The 26,796-nt window shown below is 42.4% G+C and overlaps 3 protein-coding genes across 12 annotated transcripts in view; 1 reads left to right on the top strand and 2 right to left on the bottom strand.

The window, feature by feature from the left end:
- The window catches only part of LOC112964792 (deoxycytidine kinase-like), an 8,014-nt gene extending 6,654 nt beyond the window's left edge, over positions 1-1,360 (bottom strand). Inside the window, exon 1 of the mRNA XM_026063332.1 lies at positions 450-1,360. Within this exon, the coding sequence (XP_025919117.1) occupies positions 450-549 (100 nt within the window). The 5' untranslated portion in view covers positions 550-1,360. The remainder of the gene's footprint in view (positions 1-449) is intronic.
- A 96-nt stretch (positions 1,361-1,456) lies between these two features.
- HNRNPH1 (heterogeneous nuclear ribonucleoprotein H1) lies at positions 1,457-10,852 on the top strand. 7 transcript variants are annotated; one of them, XM_026063329.1, is made up of 14 exons: positions 1,467-1,554; positions 2,315-2,409; positions 2,624-2,761; positions 3,666-3,821; positions 4,031-4,174; positions 5,688-5,826; positions 6,838-7,016; positions 7,236-7,307; positions 7,388-7,521; positions 7,681-7,816; positions 7,995-8,078; positions 8,214-8,264; positions 9,398-9,490; positions 10,059-10,852. In XM_026063329.1, the coding sequence occupies exons 2-14, from the start codon at positions 2,406-2,408 to the stop codon at positions 10,181-10,183; spliced, it is 1,455 nt and encodes a 484-aa protein (XP_025919114.1). In that variant the 5' UTR covers positions 1,467-1,554; positions 2,315-2,405; the 3' UTR covers positions 10,184-10,852. The 7 variants fall into 7 exon arrangements, with proteins under 7 accessions (XP_025919116.1, XP_025919112.1, XP_025919111.1 ...); XM_026063331.1 differs by lacking the exon at positions 2,315-2,409 and having other exon boundaries at positions 1,457-1,554; positions 7,409-7,521; positions 10,065-10,852; XM_026063327.1 differs by lacking the exon at positions 2,315-2,409 and having other exon boundaries at positions 1,457-1,554; positions 7,409-7,521.
- A 1,473-nt stretch (positions 10,853-12,325) lies between these two features.
- Positions 12,326-26,796, bottom strand: part of RUFY1 (RUN and FYVE domain containing 1) — an 18,081-nt gene continuing 3,610 nt past the window's right edge. For 3 of the 4 annotated variants that reach the window (XM_026063321.1, XM_026063323.1, XM_026063324.1), the window contains exons 2-18: positions 26,350-26,523; positions 25,887-26,004; positions 25,129-25,230; positions 24,672-24,795; positions 23,858-23,925; positions 22,614-22,679; positions 21,923-21,992; positions 20,668-20,769; positions 20,117-20,233; positions 19,284-19,451; positions 17,550-17,647; positions 16,951-17,070; positions 16,142-16,271; positions 15,352-15,446; positions 13,885-13,933; positions 13,606-13,683; positions 12,326-13,057 (exon numbers count right to left, since the gene is read on the bottom strand). In XM_026063321.1, the coding sequence (XP_025919106.1) occupies positions 12,914-13,057; positions 13,606-13,683; positions 13,885-13,933; positions 15,352-15,446; positions 16,142-16,271; positions 16,951-17,070; positions 17,550-17,647; positions 19,284-19,451; positions 20,117-20,233; positions 20,668-20,769; positions 21,923-21,992; positions 22,614-22,679; positions 23,858-23,925; positions 24,672-24,795; positions 25,129-25,230; positions 25,887-26,004; positions 26,350-26,523 (1,823 nt within the window). In that variant the 3' untranslated portion in view covers positions 12,326-12,913. The remainder of the gene's footprint in view (positions 13,058-13,605; positions 13,684-13,884; positions 13,934-15,351; positions 15,447-16,141; positions 16,272-16,950; positions 17,071-17,549; positions 17,648-19,283; positions 19,452-20,116; positions 20,234-20,667; positions 20,770-21,922; positions 21,993-22,613; positions 22,680-23,857; positions 23,926-24,671; positions 24,796-25,128; positions 25,231-25,886; positions 26,005-26,349; positions 26,524-26,796) is intronic. The other variant, XM_026063322.1, reaches the window with a different exon arrangement.

Below are 26,796 nucleotides of genomic sequence, written 5' to 3'. Positions count from 1 at the left end.
GCTAAGCCTGGCGGATGCCGGGAGGAAGGAGTGTAGCGGCTCTGCTGCCGGCCGAGTGGGCCCGGCCCGGCCCCGTTGCTTGGGTGCCTGAGCTTTAGTACAGGAAGAGCGAGGCGTTCGTTCCTGTAACGCCTGCCTGGGAGCGAGGGCTCGGTGTCCCTCCAGGGTGTCTGGCGTCGCGGGCCGAGCCGCGGCGGCGCCGGGCCCTCCCCCACCCTGGCCGTGGCGCCAATTTCGCAGCGGCGCCGGGAGCGCGCCCTTCCGGGGGAGACAGCCGCGGCGCTCCCCCCGCAGCGAGACCCTTCCCCCTTGGTTCCTCCTGCGAACGGGGCAGGAAAAGCGCCCTCGTCCCTCCGCCCGCTCCCCAGGGCGTCTCCTGCCGCTGGTCCCTGCGAGCCCACCGCCATGGGCGGGAGCTGCGGCCTCCCCTCCGCCGCGGCGGCGCTTACCGATGTTCCCCTCGATAGAGATCTTCCTGAGGCGCTTCTGGAAGCTGGAGTTGAGGGAGTCGGCGGGGCTGCGGCACTGCCGCTTGGCGGGGGTGGACATGGCGGCGAGGTCCGCAGGCACCGAGCGCCAGCACGCGGGCTGCCCTGCCGCCCCGGCCCGCTTTAAGTCTCCCGCCGGCCAGTGGGCGGGAGGCGGCCCCGCCGCCCCTCCCCGAGAGGCGCAGGCCGTCCCCTCCCCGCGGCGGCGAGGGGGCCGCTTTTGCTTTTTGTTTTGTTTGTTTTTGAGATCAGTGTCGAGCAGGGGAAATGAAGCAAAGCGCTCTTGTTCAGGAGCCAAGCGGCTGTAACGGAGCTACTGCAAAACGCTTCAGCTATTTGATTTGCATTAACTCTCATGAGTTCCCCATGGTCTTTGAATTACATTTACACTAGATTTATACTCCATCTCCTTTTTTTTTTCCCTCTCCCTTCCAAAGTCTCCAGCTTTGGAGGGAGGCAGGCAATGGTCTTGATAGCCTGATTTTTATCAGATACCAATGTAGACTTGTAGGCACTGGGTGAAATGTCTCTCTGGAGCTGTAAGCTAATTTTGGTAAGTGACTAGATAGGGAATAAACTTGAATTAAAGGAGGGAGGTGTTAGGAGCTGTTCTGTGCAGCTTTGCTTCTAAACTCTGAAATTCCAGTGTTAGCATGAACCTGCTTGGGGCTTTATGGAGTCTGATTTAACTCTTGGCGTGGGTTCTGTGGGTACCTCTGTGGGCAACTGCCAGCTGAAACATGAACTGCTTGCCCTGATTTTCACTATAAAGGAGCAATATAGGCTGCTTAGGTATTTGAATATTTTCCAAGTACAACTATCTGAGGTTGTACTACAGTTATTCTCAGTAACTCTGTTCCTGTTGCTTTTATTACTATGAGATGCAGGGTGAAATCTAGCAAGGTCTGGTGTGTTTGGAGGAGATGGGAGGGAGTAGTATTTTCCTTTTTATTATGATAATTGTGACCCATGTCTCTTCTTTCCCCATCTCCTACAAACACACCAGGCTTCAGTGACCGAAGCGAGCAGATTGTTTCACGTGGGGTAGCGTCAGCATTTGAAGCTGGTAAGTGCTAGTTCCCACACATCTCTTGTTCAGTCAGACTTCTCTCTCCGTGCAGTGCGTGTCGTGGTGGTGCGGGGTGAATGTCGGTAGTGCAGAGCGGCTTCCCGCGCACACGGGCGCGGCCGGGCGCCGCGCCTGAGGGAGGATGGGGCGGGGGGAAGCAGCGTGCGGCCTCCGGGGCATGCGCAGTGTGGAGAGCGGCGCTGAGAGGCGCATGCGCGCAGGCCGGTCCGCGCTCTGCGCGGGATTCGGCGCCTTGGCTTTGTTCAGAGGACGTAGGCAAGCGACGCATGCGCACACGTCACCTCGGGGAGGGGGTCGGAGGCTAGCGAGGACGCATGCGCAACCTGGCGGGAGCGGCGCGGGGAACGTATGCGTAGCGGGTGTGTGTCCCGGGGCGGAGGAGCGTAGTGGTTCTAGAGAGCATGCGCAGGCGGGCCCTGCGGGGGAGGGGCAGGAGCCTGCCGGGGCTCCTGCGCATGCGCCCCGCGCCTTACTCTCAGCCACGCCGCGGCACACTTTAGAAGCAGGTGAGCGGCGCGGGCAGCCCAGGCTCCTCGGCGGCCGCTCGTCGCTCTCCTGCCGACCTCCATCCTCCGGGCCCCGAGCGGGAAGCGGACGCGGTGCGCGTCGGCGGGGACTGCAAGTCGTCGGGCCGACCGGGGCGGCGTCTGGGGCCGGGGTTCTTTGTGCGGCGGAAGGCCCGGCCCAGCGGAAGCGGGAGCACCCGCCGCCATTTCCTAGCGCGCTCTCGCCACAGGCTCGCCCGCTCGCTGCCGCCTGACTGGGACTAGGCGCTCTCCGGACAGCGGATCAGGCTCGGAGCCCTAGAACCACCGCGGAGCCCCACCATGTGTGCGTGCGGGGACGGGGGGCTGGGCGCGGGCCGGGGAGGCGGGCCAGGCGTGCGCCGGGCGGGAGCGGCTCTGTATGTGTGACGGCGGGCAGCGGTCCGAGGTAGAGGAGGCTCGGGGGCGGGCGGGCCCGGGCCGGGGGGGCCGCTCTGAGGGGGTGTGGGCGGCGGCCGCGCCCCGCGGCGTCTCAAAGAGACCGGTTTGGTTTTCTCCAGCGGCCACGGAAACCGAGACGGAGCCGAGCCTCACCTCCAGCATGATGCTGAACACGGAGAGCGGCGAGGGATATGTGGTGAAAGTGAGGGGGCTGCCCTGGTCCTGCTCTGCAGAGGAGGTGCAGAGGTTTTTCTCCGGTAAGCAGAGTTGGGGGAGAGGGGCCTGGCTCCCTGGTGGCCCCTCTGGGTTTCTCCTGGGGAAGCTATGGCAGCGGGAATGAAGCAGCGAGCGGTTTTAGAAAGCATTTAGAGCACTTCAGGAGCAGCTGAAGTTTGTAATGCAACAAGTGCCCCAGCTAGGGTGCACTGTGGAAAGCCATGTTTGTGCTAGTAGGGACTAGACATGAAGAGTTCAGCCTGGGAGTTGCTGGAATAGCTGCAATTGCCTTAGGTTCTTGGCCATTTGGAAGAGACTTTCTATTTGAAGGAGGACTTAAATATTTGCTTCAGGCTCACCTAAGTAAACTTAGTTCTTGGTACTGTTGTAATAGGCACTCTGRTGTTAGGTGTTTAGTCCCATATAATTAATAACTTGCTACAGTAATAAGTCATTATTGTAGCAATCACTGTAAACACTGTAATCATTGAAGAAAGCATGTATTTAAAGTATTTCTGGAGCTTGATGTATTGGAGTCGGTCCTGATTTAGTTCATTATGCTTACACTGTGATTGTAACTACCTCTAACTTCACTTCATATGGACCAGACAGCGTAAGCCACTTTTATAATCAAAAGCAGAGAGCAATATGAGCAAGAAAATGTGACTTGAAACTGCAAAGCATTGAAAATAAATAGCTGATTTGACTTTATTGTTAATGTTTTGCTAACCTGTAGTGCTTTGCAGGGATTTGGAGAGAAGGGTATTTTGACTGTAGATAAGCCCTTAGTTTAGTATCATCATCTTTCAGAGTTTAGCAGAACTCCATTTTTGTCTTCCTGATGCAACTTTAGTAAGAAAGTTCTTCTAAGATATCTGCCAGTTTACAGCCACCATGTTTCTCTAATAATTAAACAAATTCTGACCTTCCTGTTTCTCTTTTTAGAGTGCAAAATTCTAAATGGGGCTTCGGGTATCCGTTTCATCTACACAAGGGAGGGCAGACCAAGTGGAGAAGCATTTGTTGAACTTGAATCAGAGGACGATGTGAAATTGGCACTGAAAAAAGACAGAGAAACAATGGGACACAGATATGTTGAAGGTTTGACTTAATTGGTCTAGTAAATGGCTGAATGTTTTTTTTGTAGTTAATGGCTTTTTGGTTAACTGTTTTTACTGTCTCTTTTTAAAATGCATGTAAGAGGACAAATGGACTTGCATATCATACAAGTTGACTAGTTTCTCAAGGCAAATGACTTTTAAAACAGTTGCTGCATTCCAGAATGCATTAATTCTAAGTGCCTTTTACAGTTTTCAAGTCAAACAACGTTGAAATGGATTGGGTTCTGAAGCATACTGGTCCCAACAGCCCTGATACGGCTAATGATGGTTTTGTACGTCTTAGAGGACTCCCATTTGGCTGTAGTAAAGAAGAAATTGTACAGTTCTTTTCAGGTATGTGGGGTAAAAGTACTAGCTGTAGCACTATTGGTCAATGCTAAAGCCACTGATTGCCCAGTAGTACTTCCAGCAGTATACTGATGGATGTTAACAGTAAATAARCAATCCTCCATTAGTTATCTGGGCTTGAGAGGTCAATTGCCTATRTGTATTCATTTATTAAATAACCGAGGAAGCTCCCAAAAGCTGTACTAATATACTCTTACTGGAATGTACTGTTCCATGTGAGCACAGCAGAAAACAAGTGTCTTGCTTTTTAAACTAAAAGTAAACAACGAAAATGGGAGGATACTTCCACCCACGATCTTAGCTAGTCCACATACCACTCAGTGAAGGATGTAGAACGCTCACCTCTGGGCTCAGTAAAATGAGCAGAATTTTAAGAAGGCAAGGTGTTGTTGCCCATGTTTCTCCTGAATATAAACTTAGTATTAAGATTCTGGAAAACCCCACCCTGCTTATCTCCACCCAAATACAGATTCTTTCCCCTCCCCACCCCCCTTCCCAGACCCCCCCCCCCGATGTTGCATAGTGTAAAGTTTTAATGAATGAAGAGATAATGTCTTGTCTTGACTCTAATTCTCACTTTTTTCCCAGCTGTTGTATGTTTATTTTAGGAATTGGAATGCTATTATAAATGCATAAGAATGAAATCTGTTCTCTAGGATTGAATTTAGCAGTATCTACAAAGTAGTAAACTTCTAAATGTGAATGTTATAAAACTACCTAGAATATTTTGCTTTAATCAAGCCTGTAGATTTGATTAATAAGTTTATTGTTTTGCTTTAAAATATATTAGAAATAATTTTTACAGTTTTAAAGAACTTCAGAACTTGTTTTTATGTATTCTAAATCAGTAATGTATTGTGAACAAGAGCARTTCCTAAGCATGTGCATTTTACATTGTTTGTTTTTATATGGTTAAGTGATTTAAACTTTAAAAACTGTATAATATGCTTAATATGCAAAATATGCTTTTGTTTAGACACTAATACTTTTGAAATTACTTCATGATTTTTTCTTACTTAAGCACTTCTGTAGATAAAAATTAATACTGAATTTGACATTTGCATAAGAGAATTATTTTACATGAGTGACTTCTAGTAAAAATACTTGTTATACGTAAAGCTATTTAACTTGCTGTGTTTGAATTTTTAAAGTTATATTAAAGTTCAGCTTAAATTAAGTACTTTGCAGAATTGAAGAGGTTTTTAATATGTAAACTTCTTAATGCACCCTGCATTAGATGCCTTTTCTGAGGAGTTGTTCACCACACTCAGAACTTTTTTTTGCGCTCTGCAGGGTGGGTTAAGAATGTAAACTGAATGGTATGCGATCACGGATTTCTTTTGTTGACATGCTTTTTCTTCTAGTGTTCTAGAATCAGCATACCATTCACTTACAAGTATTAAAATTCTGGTGTATTTAAAGCTATAAGAAAAACTCATGACTGGGCTTGTGATGTTAATATTGCCCCCTACTGGGGTTATTTGTCCTTGGGTTGAAGGGTTGGAAATCGTGCCAAATGGGATAACATTGCCGGTGGACTTCCAGGGGAGGAGTACGGGGGAGGCCTTCGTGCAGTTTGCTTCACAGGAAATAGCTGAAAAGGCTCTAAAGAAACACAAGGAAAGAATAGGGCACAGGTGGGGATGGATGGTTGGTTGGATGTGTCACTTTTCTTATGGTAAACAATAATTAAATCCATATTCTCTCTTCTGAAAGTGTTTTAACTTCCAAATAGAAATAGTATTTTGGTCTCTAACTTGGTCATAAGTAAAGGTATTAGTAATGTGCACATGGCACAGACTGTCTGAATTTACGCCAAAAGACAAAATTGCACTAAGCTTAAGTCTGCTTCAAAACCTTCTAATACTGGAGAAGTGCAAAACTGCTAGCTTGAAACCAACATAGTTGAGAGACTATGGCTTTAACTTCTCAAATAGCACCAATTATGCCTTTAGCTCTAAAGACACACACGTACTCTATTACCATAAGAAAATGTGATAATTTCTAAACTTGTTTTATAAGTTGAAATGTAACAAATTTTCTTACTGTATTAATCTTCAATGTAATAAGCATAGCTTTCAAGAAATTGTCACAAAGGGTTTTTATTCTATTTTACTTGTGACTATTTTTCATTGAAGCATGCATTTTTTTGCCTACGCTGAATCACTGAAGCATAGGCTGGGTTTATTAGCACATGCAGAGCTTTTTGTAGCATCCTGATGGGTTAAAATCTTGGTGGAGGCTGGGTTTTTAACCCTCTTTATATATTGCCACATGAGCAAAACAGTGCTGAGTTGAGTGGACCTAGTCCCTCCTATTTTTCTTTCTTTTTTTTGACTAACACTTTAAATTTTGGGGGAGGAGGGTGGGGAATCAGTATTGCTCCCCCGCCCTTAAGGCTGGGATACTGTGAAGTATGAGGAGCATGTAAACCCTTCAGTAATTGTAATTTCTTGAAAATACACTAATTTGAAAGTAATGTAGTGTTTTTAATAGTATGTCATTGCCTGCATAATATAAAGAAACCTGGCTTAAAATATACTGCCAGTTTCAAGGCTATGACTAAATGTCTTGCTTTAATGTAAAATTATGTGAGGTTTTTGTGGAAAGAATTAAAGACTGACTACTTYCTGTGGAAAAAATTTTAGGTACATTGAGATCTTCAAGAGTAGTCGAGCAGAAGTGCGCACTCACTATGATCCTCCACGCAAGCTAATGGCAATGCAGAGACCAAGTCCTTATGACAGGCCTGGTGTTGCACGGGGATATAACAGTCTTGGTAGAGGAAGTGGCTTTGAAAGAATGAGACGTGGAGCTTATGGGGGAGGTAAGTATGTGAAGTCCAAGAGTGAGCTGCTGATCTAAGAAGCAGCAACCCTTGGAACTGATTGTGTTTTCCCTGCTGTGTAACTCCTGACTTGTAGATGTAGTGGACTTCATTCCTTCTAGAAGAAGGGAACTTCCTAAAGCCAATCTTTGCGCAGTGTTTATGTGCATTTGAACCTTTGTGTAGTTAAAATGAACATGTTGTCCGATCTATTTATAGGTTATGGAGGTTATGATGACTACAATGGGTATAATGATGGCTATGGTTTTGGTTCTGATAGATTTGGAAGAGGTAAGATTTCTCTAATAGGAATAGTAACCAACTTTACAATTACATCTAAAAAGTAACTTAAATACATCTGAAAGACCTAGAATGGACTCTTTTCTCTGCAGGAATGTCGGACCACAGATACGGCGACGGGGGATCCACCTTCCAGAGCACGACTGGCCACTGTGTCCACATGAGAGGTCTGCCTTACAGAGCTACGGAGAACGACATCTATAATGTGAGTTCTATATCTGTCAAACTTGCTTAAGCTACTGTGATCGTAACTAGAAAAGTTAAGGGAGCTACTATTAAAGAATACTTCTTTATGGAAAAGAACTTGCTGCAACACTGAGGTGTTGAACTGGTGCATTTTAATCTGTGAATGTTCTGTATGTAGTTCTTCTCACCTCTGAACCCTGTAAGAGTACACATCGAAATTGGACCAGATGGTAGAGTGACTGGAGAGGCAGACGTTGAATTTGCTACTCATGAGGATGCAGTGGCCGCTATGTCCAAAGACAAAGCAAATATGCGTAAGTATGACCGCTTCTGAATATAGCTTTATGAAAAGCAAATTCATTGCAGCATAGTTACAGTATGTATCTGACTACTGAAATATTGATTTGTTTCACTGTGACCTTCCTTGCAGTGAGACAAATCACACATTTATTTGGTGTGAAATGCTCTCATGAGAAATTCTTCTTCTTCCAGAACACAGATATGTAGAACTCTTCTTGAATTCTACAGCAGGAGGAAGTGGTGGTGCCTATGGCAGTCAAATGATGGGAGCAATGGGTATGTGTAAACAGTCTAACTGCACTTTTAAACAAGCACTTCATATTTAACGAAGCTGGCTAATTTTATACAGCTCCTGCTTATTCTRTGCCTGGCATAAAAACTGAAATTCAACATTCTGTCTTAATCACACAGTCAAGGAATCGGAAGGGGTAGTTCAAGATTGGAACACTAGCACATTGCCAGGTATATAAACCTTTTGGGAATACATTCGAACAATTAATAGGTTGAATAAACTGTTGTGTTGAATGTGGAGTGTATGGTGGGGTGAATGGTTTCTGGGTGTGTGGTGGTGTGGAAGTGAAGTGGGAGGTGCCTGTTCTCTACTCTCTCTTCCCCTCTCCCTTTTTTGAGGAATATAGTCTGGTGATGGAGGGTGTATCTGTTGTATGTCACCTGCCATTCAAGCCTTGTCTTGGTGGTGAGGGAAAACCTGTTTTAGAATTTGGAGAAGCTGGCTGAATTACTACAGAAGACTATGAAACTATCTCAAATTTTAATATGCATTCCCAATATAAAATTTGGAATGATTGTCAATGTTGTCTCTGTAAAGCAGATACCTCTCTTGATGCCTTACTTCTCTGGGTTTTTAAGAGCTTAAGGTGGTGGTTGGTTTTGGGGACTTCTTTTTGGGGGTGGTGGGGTGCGGGTGTGTGTATGATACTGCTGCTTATAGTATTTTGATTGCAAACTGCTTTTTAAAAAAAATGTAATGCTGATTATTTTAACTACCGTAGAGTTCTGTGGGAGTATAGAGAAGCAATTAAACTTGAATAGCAGTAGTTAGTAAGCTTAAGTAAGTAGTGGCTTCCTGTATAGTGAGGCTTAGTGCTGATGTGATGCATAAGCAGTCTAGAACAGAAATGAGCCTGTCAGGATTGCATACAAAATTATTCCAGTTAACTTGTCAACGTGCCTCCTAAAGGTGCCGGATGCTGTCATTGCCAGCACTCTTGTGCAAGGTCCTTTGAAAAGCATAGTCAGAGTCTCTCGGGGTATCTAATAGGAGAGATCCCATCGTGTGTAATCAGTACAGTAGAAATTGCAGTAGTAACCCTTCTATTGTGTTTCAGAATCACAAGCGCTTCCTGCAGTTCTTGAAGTACTTGTTGCCACTTGATTATAAGAATGCCTGAGGCATTTAAAAACTCAAGCATTTGCTGCTTGAGCTTGTTCCCATGTATATTTAGGAAGCAAGGTCTCTAGGCTAGAAGGAGTTAGCTCCAAATAGAGTGGCTGTGGTTAGGTAAGGTGCAGACTTGTTAATGGACAGACTTTTGACAGGCAGGATCTTAACATTTGTATCCTTAACTTGAAAGGAAGCCAATCCAGCTATGGTGGTCCAGCTAACCAGCAGTTGAGTGGGGGTTATGGAGGAGGATATGGTGGTCAAAGCAGCATGAGTGGATATGGTAAGAGCATTTCCTTACTAGTCTTCGGTGGCATCCAATGCAGCTGGCTTACCATGTTTTACATGGTCCTGTTCACTGGTGTGGAAGGGTAACGGTGTAGACTGGGCAGCCCAAGCCTGAAACATCAAGATGCTCTGAACTTCAGAACTAATAGAGGAATAGAAGGGGATGGAGGCAAAGCAGGCATTTGGAGGGTAGTGGGGGGAGAAACGGGTAGGAAATAACTTCCAGGTTCTGTTGGTCTGTTCATGTTCATGGCTTAATCTTCTCAGTGTGGAAGCTGGAGACCAATCTGATGTAAATAGACCAATATGAACAGGGGGAACTGGTAGGATGGGGAGGCTGCGCGCTCTCAAAAAATGGTAATTTAGAAAAGAGACCTTCAGAAAAGGTGGAGCAGCCAATAAGCTTAATTTTGTCAATAAAGCTGTAAACTGACCCTTTCGGGCATCTGTCTTAATAGTATACGGTATTTACAAGGTGGCCCAGCAAGAGCGAGCTCTTGGGGAATGACCTTTCAGATATCCATGAACTATCCAGTAATCTGCTGTTGGTTTTCCCACCCCTGACCCAGGTAATCAGGGCGCCATGAACAGCAGTTACTACAGCAGCGGGAACCGTGCATCCATGGGAGTGAACGGCATGGGAGGAATGTCGAACATGTCCAACATGAGTGGCGGCTGGGGAATGTAACCAATTGCTGACTTTTGGTCAACCCTTTTTTAAAAAACAAAAAAACAAAAAACTAAGTTTAACAGTTTTGCAATACAAGCTTGTGATTTATGCTTTACTGTAAGTGAAATCAGGATTGTTATTTTAAAACCTTTCGGGTTCAGTATTTTTGAACATACAGAAATGAACATTCATCTAGGATGTAATAACCAAGTTGAGTAAAGACTATAACTGTTAAACAACTTTGAGCGTTTCTCAAGTTAGTTTTGTTGTAGGAGTGTATTTAAGCAGTAAGCGTATTTAGGTTAAAGCTGTTTGAATTACGTTAAATGTTGCTCTTATACCATATTACATCCAACACTGTTTTGAATACATGTTGAAAAAACATGCTTTTTTGTAAAGAAACAATATAGGAGCTGTGTCTGAAATTCAAAGTGAACATTTGGCATGTTAGTTCTAGTTTATTTCTTTTAATATCCTGTAAGGCACGTTTAAGCTTTTTTTTTTTTTTAAGTTAATGGGGGAAACGTGTTGAGACGCAATACGGCTACTTTAGGATTTTGGTCTTGGTGTTCGTATAAAATTCTGAGGCCTTGATTTAATCTTTCATTGTATTGTGATTTCCTTTTTAGGTGTATTGCGCTAAGTGAAACTTGTTAAATAAATCTTCCTTTTAAAAACTGGAACTCATTTCTTGAACTCCTGTGGTGTAGATATGCATGGAGAGTATCACTGGCCTCCTGCATCTTCAGTGATGGCAGTGCTCCAGTGTCCATCTGGTGTGGAGTAATTTAACTGCTTCTAGCAAGAATTCTATTGCATTCCTTGTGGGATAGTAAACAGGTGATAACTTACTGTTTGAGCCAAAACAGTGGGGTTAGTGAAGAAATATTCAGCCCATGCTGGTGTAGGTGCCAAAAGTACACTGCTTCAAAGGGACAGGGCTACAACATGACCAAGTTTAAGCTACCTCCCTCATGGGACTTCAGAATGCCAATAGAGGCTAGGAAAAGATTCTGTACTTCAGCTTAACCCTGGGCCTCTACTGTTTGGAGGCAAAGTACTAGGACTGATGCACTTTCCAGCTGTGTTCTTATAAGGATTTCAACTTGACAAATATGCTTGAGCTGCCTTTTGAAACCAAATCTCTTGGGTAGTTAAGAATAGTAAATAGCTATTTAGTAATTGCCCCTTGACCTACTACATAAAATGTAGCTGTTACTTTCTAACAGTAAGCATGCTTGCCTTCTGTAATTGAATGTGTAAAGCTTAGCTGATGAATGTTTTGGGTTCCTTCTGCTGAGACGTGCAGGGGGCTGCATATCAGTATAGCTAGAAAGGGTTAAAGCTGGTGTGCCTCACCTCAGATGCAGAGTGGTAGCTTTTCTGTACCAAAACATACTTCATTAACAATGGATGCTATAAGGAAGCTTCAGCACTCTGACTACAGTAAGGAATCTCTGAACTCAGTGCTAGGAAAGCTAGTGGAGTTTGCATCTACCTGAATGCTTTCCAGTCCTGCTTGCTGGAAGCTAGTGTTTTAGGGGAGAAAGTCAAGAGGCAAGTGCTGTGGAGAAGGAATCTCACCTATTATTTTAAGTGAAGTCTTTGAAAGAAATATTCCTTAAAAGCCTAAGCACCTGCTACCCTTGGCTAAAGTGCAGCACTTCAAGCAAAGTGGTGCTGTTCTTACCTTTTTCTTCCCAACCATGATCATTGGTGCTGGTGTTCCACTCACTGCACAAGCTGTGCAACAACTGACACTACCCCCACTTGGGGACTGGTTAGCAGTGCATGCAAAGTGTACTTTGAATTCTATTTCTTCAGCAGTAAGTGCATACTGCTTTTAGACTTTAGGTTCCAGGAAGCATCTTCCTTAGCAAAAGACCACAGAGAATAGAAGCTATAATATCAGTTACTCTTTAGTTAAAGCAGTTGCTTTATACTGCTTTTTCCCTTGAGAAGTACTGAAGCAGTTACTGCTGCAGAGCATTAGCTTTAGTTACAGTAGTCTTTCCCCAGGTGTTCAGTTAAGATGCCTTTTGACATCTATAACTTAAGTGTTATAAAAGCTATGTATTTATTTACCCTGCAGTGCAAAAACATTGCCTTTGAGGGTACATAACTAACTAACTGAGCTTTTAAAAATCAAAACAATGTTACTTTCAGGTTTCATGAAAGGCTTTATTGTGTAACTACCATATTGTGTTCAGGTACTTTCMGAACAAGTATAACTTCTTATTTTTGACTTAAGTATAGTGAAGGCACATTCATTGACACTCATCATAAAGCTTTTTCTGTAGACAATCCATAAATTGACATTTCTTCTCTTTACTTAGAGCAAATACAAAACTGTACACTAGCCCCTATAACAAGTGGGAACAGCTCAAGTGAAGTTACAGTAGAACCATGAAGTTAATGTGCAGAAAAAGTGACTTCTAGAGGGATCAAGTTAACAGAGAAGTGTAATGTACAAATTTTAGTACAAATAACTTCTGTATAAAATCAGAAAAGTGAGTTTGCATTTTATTTTCAAGTAGACCTTTAATGGAAACCAACACTTGATTAATTAATTATTCCAGTTAGAGAAACATTAACTTGCATAATTCATACAAGTTTTTACACTGACATTTCCTACAGTGGAAAATTTAAACACCAGTGTGCTGCACAGAAGGTACCTGGAATTCAGAATTAAAAAAATAATGGCTACTTTTCCAATGTTAAAGTGGTTCTCCCGAGGTTACCGGAGCCTTAGGAGGAATTAGATGAACATCGCTGAAGTAGTAAAGTGTGGCAAGTATCACAAACACGGACAGGTTTAGGATACGATGGCAGTGCAAGTTCATTGCTGGAACAAGTGTTGCAGAAGATGTCACCACAGTTTCTGCAGTGATGCTACGAACAGAGAGTTAAAGTAAGCACAACTGCCTAGATTAAGCATGCCAAGAAGATTAAAACTTTATAGCGTCCACTGACATCACCCCCAATTCCTGATCAGGTCTGCCCTTTACTGCGTCGTTTTTGAGGCAGAGGGCTGAGCAGAGCAGCCAGGCGTCCCTTAGCTGTCAYGAGCTGTTCAGCAGCCCAGGAGGCTCAGCCTGGCCCATGGGCTGAACAGGCTGGGCCTTGGGCTGGGCGAGCTGTCGTGCCAGTTAGCTGCTCTCCGGCACACCCTGCGCGTCACCGCACACAGGAAACGCAGCCCTGGCTCCGGGTGCGGGGGCACGGAGCTGTCCCAGATCCCAGAGCAGCTACTGTGCAGCAACAAGACAGGGAATACTGAACTACTTCTCTACTTCATCATCGTGCCAACAAGATCCGGAATTGAAGCTGTCAATTTTCCCCACCAAGCTAAGAGTGCCATGAAAGGCAATTTTTGTTTTTGTTTTCTGTGAGGAAAGGAACAAGGTTAAAAAAAAGGAAAATCAGATGAACAACTCTACCTTCCTTCTTGAAATGGAGAATTCCTTTTCACATTGCTTGCAGTGTGTTGCTTCATCATCTTTCAGCCAGGTATGACCCTAGGAAATTGGAACAAAAATTCACCATATATATACAGGTTGTCAGAAAGTTTGGAGGGGATTTACCAACATTGGTGGTGTTTTTCAAGAGCCATCTTGTAAGTATAATAAAATGAATTAGGAGTTAAGAAATGCCTTTCCTTAAAAACCTTTAGATCTCATCCCACAGTTAAGTCACAATAACCATGAGATGTAGAGTACCTTTAGTGCTTTATTTACTTCTTTAATATCTTCCATCTTCAGCTTAGATCTGGGAAAAAAAAAGTTTTGTCATATATTAAAATGGAATTCATTTTTAATGGTTTTACAGAAAGCATATAATAAAGTTTAGCTGAGCTCAGGAGAACAGAAATAACATCCCCTCTGCCCCCAATACTCCGTATTTTCACAGAAGACAAATACACAAAGACTACAGGATACAACCTCCATATTGTATATACTTTGAGAGAAACATGAATTGCAATACTAGGTCAAATCAGAAGCCCCCATAATCCACTGTCCTCTCCTTGCCAGTATCTGTGAGTAGGTGCCTAGGGAGGAGCACAAAAACAGGGAGTACCGGGTGCTGCCCGCTCCCTCTCCCAGGCTGGGGTGTTTTGCAGCTTAGGGACCGGTGAGCCAGACACAAAGGCTGTGCGTTTAGCAGCCTTAGCGAGGGTCTCGTTTGTGAATCAGTCAGTCCTGTCTCTCTTTGAACCCACAAGCTCTCACATGAGCGTAAGCCCCACAGCATGGTGGCAGGTGCTAAGAACCAGCTCCACCAACTTGTTCTGCACCTGCCTTTTGCTACTATCTTATGTTGTAGCATCAGTCACACACTAGAGCACTGATCAGGGCTGAGGTGTTCACAAGTCTGCACAACTAATTTTATGACCTCTACCATATTCCCCCTGCAGTGTTGCCTCTCTTAGCCATTCTCAACTGTACTTCTGATTTTTGACACCTTTGAAAAGCTGTTCTTTTCCRAATCTTTTCCAGTTCAATATCTTTTTTGAGATTGGGTATCAGAACCGCATGCAGTATTAGAAACGCAGCCCCACATGGATTAAGAGAGGGGCATTCTGTTCTTCCCTTTACTCCCTAGGAACTAACATCCAAGTCACTCTGTGTTGCTGAACATTGGACTAAAGTTTTCGTAGTGCTTTCTGTCATGCCCCCAAGACTTCACCGAGCGGCTCATATCTGAGCATCATTTCACGCACAGCAAGGATTATTCCCTCCGCAACACTTCAAGCTTATGTATGTTCAACTTCACCTGCTGTTGCACTGTCCAGTCACTTGAGTCTAAACTCTCCAGTCAGCTCTGTGTTACTACCCGGAACCACTCAATATCACCAGCAAACTCTGTCACCTCGGTGTTCACCCTCTTTTCACACAATTTGGAAAACAGGTGACAGAAATGATGTGGAAAAAGCACAGAATTCCACTGTGAGAACTGGCTTTTTACTGTACTCCATTTTCTATCTTAGCCAGTTCACCCATTCAAGGATCTTCCCTTGCTTTCATCCCATGGCTGACTAGTTTCCTATGTATAACAGTAATTGCTTCGTAAAATTCTCACATTTACTGACTTTATAACTTAATGTGTTTTAAAATGTTTTGTACATTGGTTTGAAGACCAGTCCTCCAAGTCACGTCATGTTCAGGAGTTCAGTTCCTAGAACTTACTGGCTGAGATGAAGTCCCATCTCTTGAAGGGCTTGCTCCTGTTCCTCGCAGATTTTCTCTAACTGCTGCTTCTCATCTTGCAGTTTTCTCAGTTCCTATTAAAAACAAGCATAAAATCTCAAGGGTATCTTAAACATCCTTGAGCCTAGCCTGAATGCAGCAGTCCTATGCCTGCACATGTAAGCGTATAGACAGATATCGGTGTACAATTTGTGCCTTCAAAATTTAAACTGATAAATACACAGGAGCAGATTCTCTTTAGCTTAATAAGAATTCTCATGCTTTTTAAAAATCAAGTTAAATCAAGTTCTTTTCTATTCTGAAGGCTTGAAAATGTGTACTTATTATATACAGTTGAAAGACCTAATAGGTGCTATTATATACAGTTTAAAGACTTAACACAGTCACTGAAAGCTCTGAACTTGCCATTTACCCCCTGAGCAGGGGTATCTCAACACGGGACAGCTGATGAGCTTTTGGTCCCCAGCTGTCCCATCTCAGCTTCACACGCTGACTGACGAATGGCTCAGACACTCGTGCTGCTGAAGGGCAGGCAGCAACCTCACCAGCCACCTCTAGCTAAGCTGTGCTATCGTCCGAGACCTGCATTGCTCCAAGTTCCTTCTCTTTGCATTTTATGTGCGAGTTTATGTCACATCAGCCAGTTTTCTGAAACCATTCAGAGGAAGAGAATGGTACAGAAGAAATCACTCGGCTAAAGATGCAGGTATTGCAACGGTTCTAAGCTAGCTTTAATCCTGAACCGTGGGCTTGTTTGCACTGCACGTACCTTCTTCAGTCCTTCCATTTGTTGCAATTCTGTTTTAAGCAGTGTGGTAGTATCCTTCTCCTGATGTAGTTCTCTTTGCAAAGTTTGCCTCTGTTCTTTTTCAGATTTTAACTCTTTCTCCAGAGTAGAGCTGTTTAAAAATATGTGATTCTAAGAAACCAYATAGCAGAAAAATATCCTATGGGACTATAAGGATAGCAGTGGTATAAGAAGGAACCTTGTCCAAAACGGGGCAAAAACTAGTGCAGTGCTCTGGGAAGGGAAGGAATAGGGATGTTACAACAGACATCAAAATTATATTAGTATTTTCAGGTCACAGCAAACAAGTGGCAATGCTGATGAAAGGTTTTTTTTTTTTTTTTTTTTTAAAGTACATATTTGACTACGGGTGCTTAAACAGCTATGTTTAAACTGACACCATACCCTGAAGTCTGAACAGTGAAAGAAGCCTTTTCTATAGGTATTAGTCACTTATACACTCAGGCTAGAAGCATGACCGTATTTATCTCCTGATCTGGTAACAAAGCACTTGAAAAATCTGTTATTAGTCCAGAGCAACCAGATTTTTACTGGTACTCTGTGCTAGATTGGATGTTCTGGAAAAACATTTCAAAATCCTCGTGTTAGTGTTCATTTCACACATGCGCGCACACACTCTGCTTTCTTAGAACTTGCAAACTTCCATCAATACTTGCTGAACCTAATATGACTCAAATCTATCACTTTYTAGCCCTTAGCACAAAAGGGATACAAAACACTTGTTAAAGAAATGGCAGAAGGGAAGGAAAAAACCTGATCAGATGCAATACCATTTGCTATCCAGTTGGGACATCTGTTGCCGACAAGTGTCAAGCCTGCCAGCGAGTTCTTGCTTCATCTTGTTGCATCTTTCCTCTGCAGCCTGCCTGGCCTTTTCTGCATGCTGCAATCTACAACAAAATAAGGGACAYGTACGTTTGTAGTCAATTCACACATTCCTTACATATACCCTGTAATTATTATTATTTTATTTTATTTTTATTTTYAGATCTACTGCACRGATCTTTATAGAATGCCAGAACTTAAAATACTAGTGGAAAAAAATCTGAGTTTTTCAAAGCAACTGTTTCTGCAAAAACCGTGAGTTATACCTATTCTTAAACCAAAGTCAACACATTTTAAAATAGTTTGCATATGGAAAGAGCTGTGGTTTTCAAACTGGTCAGTTATGTGTATGTGTGTCTGGGAAAAGAGAACAGACAAGTGCAAAGGGTGATAACAAGGAGAAAGGAAAAAGAACATGCATGCTGGCATACAAGGCCAAATGCCTATGAGAGACAGATCTTTCACACAGGTATACTGAGAATTGGAAGGTCGTTCTATAAAGACTGGAACCTTTCTACTAACATTTTGAGCTTGTAATTATTACCTCTCTTCCATCTGTTTCATAGCAGACATCATCTCATTTGTTTTTCCTTCGAAGGATGATATTGCTTCCTTTTTCTGTTGTAATGAACACTCTGCATTCTGTAGGAATAAAGTGAACAGATATTTCCTGCAACACATTTTAGTTTTCAAAAGCACCAAGTGTTAGTGCTTAAAGAATGTCTGTCACTACATATAAAAAAAGTGTTTTAGCTTGTTACGGACTGTGCCTGGGTTTAACCAGAACATACAAACAGAACGCCAATAACCACAGATGGGCCAGAACAGACACTCCTCAACTCACTTTGTTAGAGCTCAGAAAAACTTAACCGTAGTAAGTTTTGACCTAAGAGAGCAACTACAAGCCAAAACTTTTTTTTTTTTTTCAGAAAGGAGTTTGAGGAAGGAAATTGTCAGATCACACAAGCAGGATAAGTAGATCAATTATGTTACTATTACAATCTGACTGTAACAACTGCCCTTTAAGGTACTTGATAGTGATACTACTGTATGGAACCAGGAAGCCAAAGAGCAGCTTCCGCATCAAGAAAATACTGCTATTCAGTGCAAAGGCACACACYGTCACGCTCGGGTTTCACTGGCCATTGCTTTGTAAGTTTGTGTGCATCTGCGTAGGAAGAAGAGGCCAGGACAAGCCTGAACAAGCACTAGGAAACAGGCCAGAAAATTCAAGAGAAATCCCCTAGGCATGGGGTTTCTGGCTCCAGAGGGGGAAAAAAAGTCTAGGTAAACTTCTGCTTCATTAACAGAGACAAGCTCTGTATATTCTGTGCAAATAATACCGCTCCATCGTTTCCTTGTAGAAATGCCTACAAGCATGTTTTCTTGTCCAGTCGAGTTTCATGAAATCCCCAAACAGCAGCAGCAAAAAAACGCAGAAGCAACCCCAAAGCCCTACAGTGTAGATGACCCAAAGGCCAGGGAGCAGAAATCTAAGAACTGCCAAAGTAAGGAAGAGACTGAGGAGGAGGAAGGGACACAGGCCCAGCAAGCAAAATGTTTTCCATCTTACTTCTCTAACATCTCACATCCAGAAAGTTGGGTCTTATGCTAAAGGAGGGTATCACAGCACACCTAAACCAATCCAACAGCTTTGCAGTAGCTCCAGGGGCACCCTGATCCCAGACCTCCCCCTCCCCAAATCTGATGTTTCCTTCCTACTGGCTATAGCACTTATCTCACCCTTTGGTGCAGCCTACAGAAGGTAGATGAGAACCATAACTATTAGTTTTCTATTGATTTAGAGAGGGCTGTTGTTGGTTTCTACCATAAAGAGTGTTAAAGCCGGTGCAGGTGAGAAGCAGGACAACACAGATGGGAAGAAGCAACACGGTTCCTGGCTGCAGTAGGTAACTACATCATTTGTTAAAAGACTAATCATTCAGTGGCTAGAATAAGGGACCCCTGAAACCACCTTCTCCCCTGTGGGAGCTCTCCATTTGTCTCTGAGAAGTTGTTGGATGATCCTATGACATACCACGCAGCATATTCAAGGAGACTTACTTTCTGTCCAAACACACCCAGTTTCACATCACCAATGAAGCATGATATGAGAAGTTAAGCAATTCCTTCTACAATTTTAAAACAGAAATTCCTAACAAAATTGATGTATAAGTATTACTTCAGAGGTATATATGTGTACATGCTCCCTTGTGCATGACTAACAGGTGAAGAACACCACTAGAGATGCTCTTTCTGTTCATCATTATGTACATACCTGAGATTTGTGGAACATCTGCAAGTTAATAGCTTTCACCTCTTCTAACTGTTGGCGAAGTGCAACCAAGGTGTCTTGTTTCTCATGAGTATCTTTTTCCAGAAGTTTCATGGCAATTTCCATTTCTGTTTTCATTCCAATCTGTAACTCCAACTCTTTCTCTAGTTCCTTACAAAGAGATTTCCTAGTTACTGCTATATAGTCATGCATCAGGGATAAGTGTTTCCAGAACCCATAAAACCCTACATAGGAACTACATATTACTCTCTAATACTGAACTGTGATTTTTACAGAGAAGATACCATGGCAAGTTGGTAAGAACAAAATACTATTTGAGACTATTTCAGGTCTCTGCATCATACCAGGTGATCTGCCCCCTTGCTCTGGAGCGCGGAGTTCAGTGGGCAACTTAGCTGCCTTTCAAATGAAGCACTTGTGGCAGATGGAGACCGGCAGGTTTAGAGCCATGGGCTTCAGCAAGCCTTGGCAGCCTCTTCACCAGTCACTTAGCAGCAAAGTTCACCATGGAAGTGACTGTTAAGCATATACCATATTTTCCTCCATAAAGGCAGATACCTTTCTTTGTGCTCTTACCTTAGTCTCTAAGAGTCTACCAGCATTATTACAGCATACAGTGGAAGATCTTTTATTTTCAGCTTTCCAAAAAACACAGCTTTCCAGTTCTTTACAGACACTGCAAGTGATCTATGTTCRACATCTTGCTTGCAAATCCATTACGAATTCAGGATAGTTGCAAAAAGTTTGTAACACTACATTAAAGTAGACAAAAATCTGAGTCTTTCATTTCACTTTCTATAGTTAAGTTTCCTCACCAGCCTGATTCTTCTCTCTTCTTTCAACTGCTTCCAGACATCACTGTACATTTCATCCAGACCCTGGCGTGACTGCTTATAGGTATCCAATTCTACCTTTGTGTCTTCTTTTGTAACCTAGAAGAAACATTAGCAAAAAAGCTATGTAGGACGACAAAATTACATATTTAAAGTATGCCTCAAATTCCTCTGTGGAATACAGTATTTCCATGTGCTATTTCAAACAAAATCCTATTATTTTTACAATTAATAAGCTGGCAAACATTAAGAAGCAGAAATTTCAAAGAATAGATTAAAAATAAAAAGAAACCGTTATAATACTTTAAGCCCCTCTCCATTCTGCAATTACATGTTTAAGTCTGTAGTAGAGAATAGTGAAACCTAATGTCTGCACATATTATGCACTTATAAGCAGTGATCAACAGTAGCACGCAGTATGACCGAATGTTTAGCATTCAAATTCAAAGGGGCTGCAAGAGTACTGAACTACAGTTGAACAAAACCAAGGGCTTATTTTTCGAATTCCGATGATCTTTAAATAGGTGTCCTACCTCTACGCTTTTTTCGCTCCTTTCACGAATTAATTCATTTTGTTGTTTTAACTGCTGCTGCTCTTCCTGAAGYGATCCAATTCGGTCAGTTGCTGCTGCGAGCTGTTTACAAAGGGACCGTATCAATATTTAATCACTATACAAGCATGTAACATCTGCAAGAGCTCTAAAGTTCGTAGCTCAGCTTGTGTAGCAGATGCACTACTCACTTCTCTCCCTGGCTCTTTCATTCTCCCCAGAACCCGTTTCCTTTGCAATCATACTCGCTCTACAGCCAAACTTTGTAAGCCCACCAGTATTTGCTCACTTGACCTCTGCTTCATGCCCTCATCAGTTATTCTGAATATTTGCTGTATAAAGAAATGCATCCTAGTGCAAAACAGTATCATGCACAGCTGCTAGAGAAGCTAAGTTAATTTGYGCCATTCTTGGCAAATATTCATTTATTGGTCAGGTAGCTCACTGGATTACCACATTAACCTCTTTCTTTGTATATGAGTTAAGGCCTCTGTTCAACCCTTAAATGAAGGGTATTTATCATTCAAGTCCTAGGACAGTCCTCAGGCCCAAATCCAAATGTTTGTGCTGTTCATTCAGGAATGAACTAGCAGGCATGGGGCAAATCAGGGCTAACGTCTACTGATGAAGCCTTAAGGCATTTTAATGGGAAGATACCCCAAAAGGATTGGAAATTGGACTATACAGATATACACTGAACTTCTAAAGGAAAGGAGGCAAAAAAAACCCCCAAAAAACCCCAAACCAAACCCAAACCCTTGTCATGTGTGCTGCAGAGTTATATTTCAGTTCTCAGCTAGGAAAGAGTTCCAAACTGTAGTGCAATTCTTTATTTCTCTTTTTCTTTCTTCTATTCTAGTTGACATTAAAAATGCAAACAAAAGTGTGTGCGCAGCAGGAAGAAGGAGGAATCATGTTCATTAGTAATACAATTAGTTTTAGCTGGAGACACCATTGCACCACTGCAAGAAGAAAAACTTAATTAAGGAAACCCTGCCTAACAAATAAGTGCCCCAAAGCATTTTAATTACTAACATAATACAGAAGCTTTCTGCAGAGCTTGCCAAGTGTGCCAACTCATGCCAGTCTTATCAATCCCCCATACTTCATAAGCACCAACTCAAACATTCCAGGTCTAAGGTAAACTCTTAGGGAGTTTTGCCACCGATAGCAATGAGCTAAGAAGGGAATATAGGAAGGTTTACAAAAAGAAATATTTAACAGACTAGACACAAACCTCTTCCTGGAGTTTTGAATTGGTCTTTTCTAAACAGTCTATTTTGTTCTGAAGATCTGCAACCGTGCAACTGCAACAAGAAAAAAAAATGTAAAAAAAAAATATAAGAAATGTTAACATTCAGCATTTATTCCCACCCCCAGTTTTTGTTACCATCTTGTATTTGTTGACATTGAAATACTTTGGTGAGCTGGGAAAAACCTAGAGGAAGGCCAGTTATGACAGGACATACAACTGGGTGCCAAGTATAGACACATGTATTAGTTTGTGGCCCTGCTCTAGCTTAGCTTTTGCAGTCTAACACCTCTCTGATGTTCAAGAGGATAAGGGAAGTTGTTCCTTCCACTGAGCAACCCAYGAGAAAAGAGCACAGAGTCCTCATCTGAAAAACAAACTTTCAGATGCACTTGTAAGAATTTTCTCTTTAAAAAGTATCTTCAAAATCATCTGTTAATCATAAATAAGTCTCAGAAAAAAACCCAACTATTATTAAAAGACTATTTTTCTGCATTGCATTCTGCATCAGAAAAGCAAGATTAAAAAGTGAAACTAAGATTTTTGGCAAAGAATCAGAAAAGGCRTTTCAAAGTCAGACAAAAATCTACAAGATTGACAACGGAGATGTTTAAAGCCATACTAGAAAAGCTAAACAGAACAAGTGTTTGTACATCAGAACAGACAAAAATCTCACCTTAGATGTCGGTTAAGTTCTTCTACATAATGCTTCTGGTCAAGCACAGCAGTAATCCCTCCATCCCTAGTTGTAAAAAATGAGAACTGATTTATTGAGAAGAAACTTCTCTTCACTCTAAAGAGTTAGTTTGTACTAGGGTTTTCAATAAAGACTTGCAAACATATCCGAGTTGGAACTCCCCCCCCCCCCCTTATAAAAATACTTGTGCGTGAACTAGGCTAGAAGCAGTAAGAAGATAAGATATTTTTTAGTCTGAAGATCTGGAAGTTACTGGGATACCATTAAGATTTTAGAGGTGAAAGGATAGATTTACAGAGCAGCAAACATTAGAAAACTGTATTACATGTCCCCTGYAACAGACTTCATGCTAAGCTTGGAAAAAATGTATTTCCTAAGGTTGGGGAGGGGAAAGGAAGAGTATCTGGATGTTCTATAAAGTAATTACTTTTCCACTCTTTCATAATATTTTTTTAAAACTATACTGAAGTTGACTGTAGGTGAAACAATGAAGAGAACTGGAATATGCTTTTAATTTAAGAAAGTGAAACTAATTAAGCACTTATTTGTACAACATGAAGTGATAGCAGCTTTCAAGACACATTATTGATCTGAAGGTCAGTCTTTCAGAAGGAAAGGGCTAAAAGCGGTTGCAGGTACTACTGATCTCATGCCATACCCCCTGTATAGTACGTATTTGTCACTCCTCATACTTTGCATTGCTGTATCTCCTCAGCTGCTAAACAGGAAAGTGCTCTGAAGTGCAGGAGGTAAACAAACTATGAAGCCCTCTCTCTCCACAAGTCTTCTAGATACAGTGATACTACCAGTTACAGTCTACGCTTCACTGAACACTTCAGTAAAAAGCAGACTGTTTTTTCCTTAACTAACCTCTCCCACAAAGACAGCTACTTAATCAAGAGCATTTCTGAAACAACTCAAGGCAGTGTTTTAGCAGGTGGCCTGGCAGATCATATTGCCTACAAACAAACAAAAATGCTACCTGAAACTTCCAATGCTCTTAATTTGGTCCCAGCTTGGGACACAACAGACTCTCCACACTGTATTGCCGTTGAAATTGCCATAGTTCAACCTTTGAAAGCTAGTACTTTTGTTTAGCTAACAAATCCACTTAGGATTCTCTTTTTTGGATAATTAAAAGAACTGGAGACATCTGTAGCCCTGACTGTCTGAAAGCATTTGCTCTTTAAAAAAACCTTAATAATTATGAATCAGTAATTCACCATACATACTGTTTGCCATCACTGTCCTGGGTTTCCTTAAGGTACATGGAAAAATCAATCACTCCAACCTGAAAAATAAATTTAAGACATTAATATATCTTCACAGTGAAATTCTGAATAGCAGTATGCATTGCTTTACATTTTTACCTTTTTCCAAACAAAGTTTAAGTTTAGAAAGGCAGATAACACCTATCTTCTTCCCAACTGAAGTTAGCTTGTAAAAGAGCTGCTGTTTGTCGTAAAAGCATCAAAATGAAGACCAAATTTAGTGTGCTCAGCTTCCTAGCAGTTACTAATTTTAACAGTGATTCCATGAGTTGCTACTAAAAGACAGATACTAATGTCATGTTTCCCACACTGAATTAAAAAAAAAAAAGTACATGCTCCTATATGGGACACATAACATCAAATTAAACATAGAAACTACATTTGCTTGAACCACAAATACCCCAAAACATTCATTATGCTCCTGGGCTGTTTATTAAAGCAGCAGATGCCTGTGACATCACCAAAAAAACACCCAAAACAGACCCCCTCCCACAACCCTCAAAACAAAAGTCCCTAAAAACTCGGAAAATCCAAAGCTTAAACTGGCAGGCTAATCTTGAAAATATCTCTCTTGTAATTAGATTAGTTCATTTTTGATTTCTCATAGGGCATTCAAATGCCTGTTTATGAAAACACAGACAAAGCTAACCCAAGTTGTGTACGAGATCTAAGAACGCAGGAACCATTTCATTAAAGTATTTACGGATGCACTTAATTGTTATTGAAATCTTTTAATGGCTGATCTTATTTAGATTCTACTCTTCACCTGGGAATCCAAGTCTTCTCCTTTCAAGCAAAGGTTTGCATCAATAACATTCAGTCCAACCAGCAGACCCACAATGACCGCTCCTTCCTCTTCCATCATCAGTGCATCAGATTCATAAAATTCACTGGAGGAAACATTATAAGGCATCACTGCACATCATAACAATTATAATGGCACTTCCATCACTGAAGTCACATAAATGRCAATGTAGACCTTATACAGATCTAACATATAGGTTGATCAGTCCCTCCTCACCAGTTTATTGCATAAGACACAAAATGCAGAGCTCGTACAGAAAAGCRTTCTACTTGTTCATCTGTAGATTCACTGCAAAAACTATGAACAACTTGCTCCTCTGCAGGTTGCACGAAAAAGCTTAAACTAGTCAATTAAAGACCTCTTACTATAGCAACGCAAGGATTCAGTGAATACAATCTACATGCGTCTGTTCTGTTACCTTAATAGATGCTTATTGTCCAAGAGCACTTTGAGATAATCTGCCAGTTTCTTTTGCATGAGTGCAAGATAAAGCCAAGCCCTTCCTCTTCCTACAGCAGTCCTAAAAGGAAAAGTTGCAAGTTTTGGTAAAACTAAAATGTTTTAATTTTAATAAGAAGATTCATGCAATTCAAAATTCTCCCTTTAGGAAGAGAGAGGAAGATAGATATTTATTGAAACACAAAATCCCAAGGGAAGTGAAGTGTTGTCTCCAGAACACAGAACCATTCAAGTACATCCCATGGCTTCACTGAAGGGAAAATATCTTGTAAAAACTTTCTCAATTGGAAAGGTAAACAATACTTTGATTCACTCATAACCCAACTACTGATGCAGTCTGCTAGTGTGAGAATCTAGGAGCGATACTAGTCTCTTTTCATCATCCTGAATTACCCAAAATAAATACCACATGCACACACAAAGTTAAGCAAAGCCATACAAGTGATGGAAAGAAAAGGAAAGAAAGTATCTGTGAAGACTCAACAGCAAGCTTGTAGAAGTTTTCAAATGCTATTTTTAATCTGACAGTGTTGTTGAATTAGAAGAGCAGAATACCTTAAGATGCCCTCTTTACCTCTCAGAAAAGCCAATGCCTCCAGCGTACACTGTCTTTTCCTTTGAGAACAAGATCTCAATAAGGCAAGGCRAGAGAGTATAGGAAGCATTCTTTTYCCCAGAGGWATAAGTGAATTGCATCATCCCCAATAATCAACTTACTTCAGCTCTGGCAGATTTTTAACACTAGTTGCTATATCTGATGCTTCAGGACAAAGTTTCTCCACTAGCTCCAAAGGGCCAAAAAATGATTTGTTCTGTCCAATAAAAGTCTTCTTCACTAAAGAGAGTATACAGAGAAGTTTGTGAGGAAAAGTGACAGGCTTCTGCCTCCAACTCCAGAGTCACAAATTTTAGTCTATGTTTTACTTCATCTTACCACCTCCTCCTATGGAAACGGGACATTAAAAAAACCCTTGACCCTTTGGGCAACGGTCAATACGGGGCATATTAGAAGGTAAGCCCGTAGGTATATGGGGAACACCGACAAACATAATTGCATATAGTGTATGCAATTAATATTAATTTCATATTGAAGTCCGACTGAACAGGCAGCGAGGCACGACCCAGCTGCATTTATCCGCTGCCCCTGGCGACATCGGGGCGGCACGACGCGGGCGCTCACCTTTCAGCCCGTGCTTGAGGCAGTGCTCCAGCACCACGAAGAACTGCTGCAGGGGAGGGAAGTCCGAGTCCAGGGTCCGGCCCAGGCTCAGGGCCGACTGGATCAGGGTTTTGATACTGAGCTTCATCATGTTCATGAGGTTTGCGCGTTCCTCCATCGTGTGGCAGCGGACAGCTGGGCAGGGGGGCACGGGCGGGAAAAGAAGCGAAAAAAAGAAAGAAAAAGGGGTTGTTAGAAACGCAGGCTCCGCTTTCCTGGCTGTCACAGCAGCGGTGCGAGCGGTGCCGCCGGCTCGGCCTCCATCTTGCCGAGGGAACGGCCTGAGGAGCGCGGGGTGCGAGRCAAGGCCGCGGTGACCCCCCCTCTCCCCCCCAGCGACGGTCTCCGTGAGGAGCTCGCGGGGTAGCACCAGGCCCCGGGCAGCGGCGGGGGCTCCTGCCCTCGCGG

The sequence above is a fragment of the Apteryx rowi genome, unplaced genomic scaffold (genome assembly GCF_003343035.1).
Source record: "Apteryx rowi isolate R43461 unplaced genomic scaffold, aptRow1 scaffold_2, whole genome shotgun sequence".
Lineage (NCBI taxonomy): Eukaryota > Metazoa > Chordata > Aves > Apterygiformes > Apterygidae > Apteryx > Apteryx rowi.
This window is presented reverse-complemented; position numbering and strand designations above follow the sequence as displayed.

Coding starts and splice junctions, on each gene's coding strand:
- HNRNPH1 (XM_026063325.1), top strand. CDS start 1,458: ATGTCTCTTCTTTCCCCATCTCCTACAAACACACCAGGCTTCAGTGAC. Junction 8,079..8,213: donor TCAAATGATGGGAGCAATGG/GTATGTGTAAAC, acceptor TTAATCACACAG/TCAAGGAATCGGAAGGGGTA. Junction 8,265..9,397: donor GAACACTAGCACATTGCCAG/GTATATAAACCT, acceptor TTAACTTGAAAG/GAAGCCAATCCAGCTATGGT.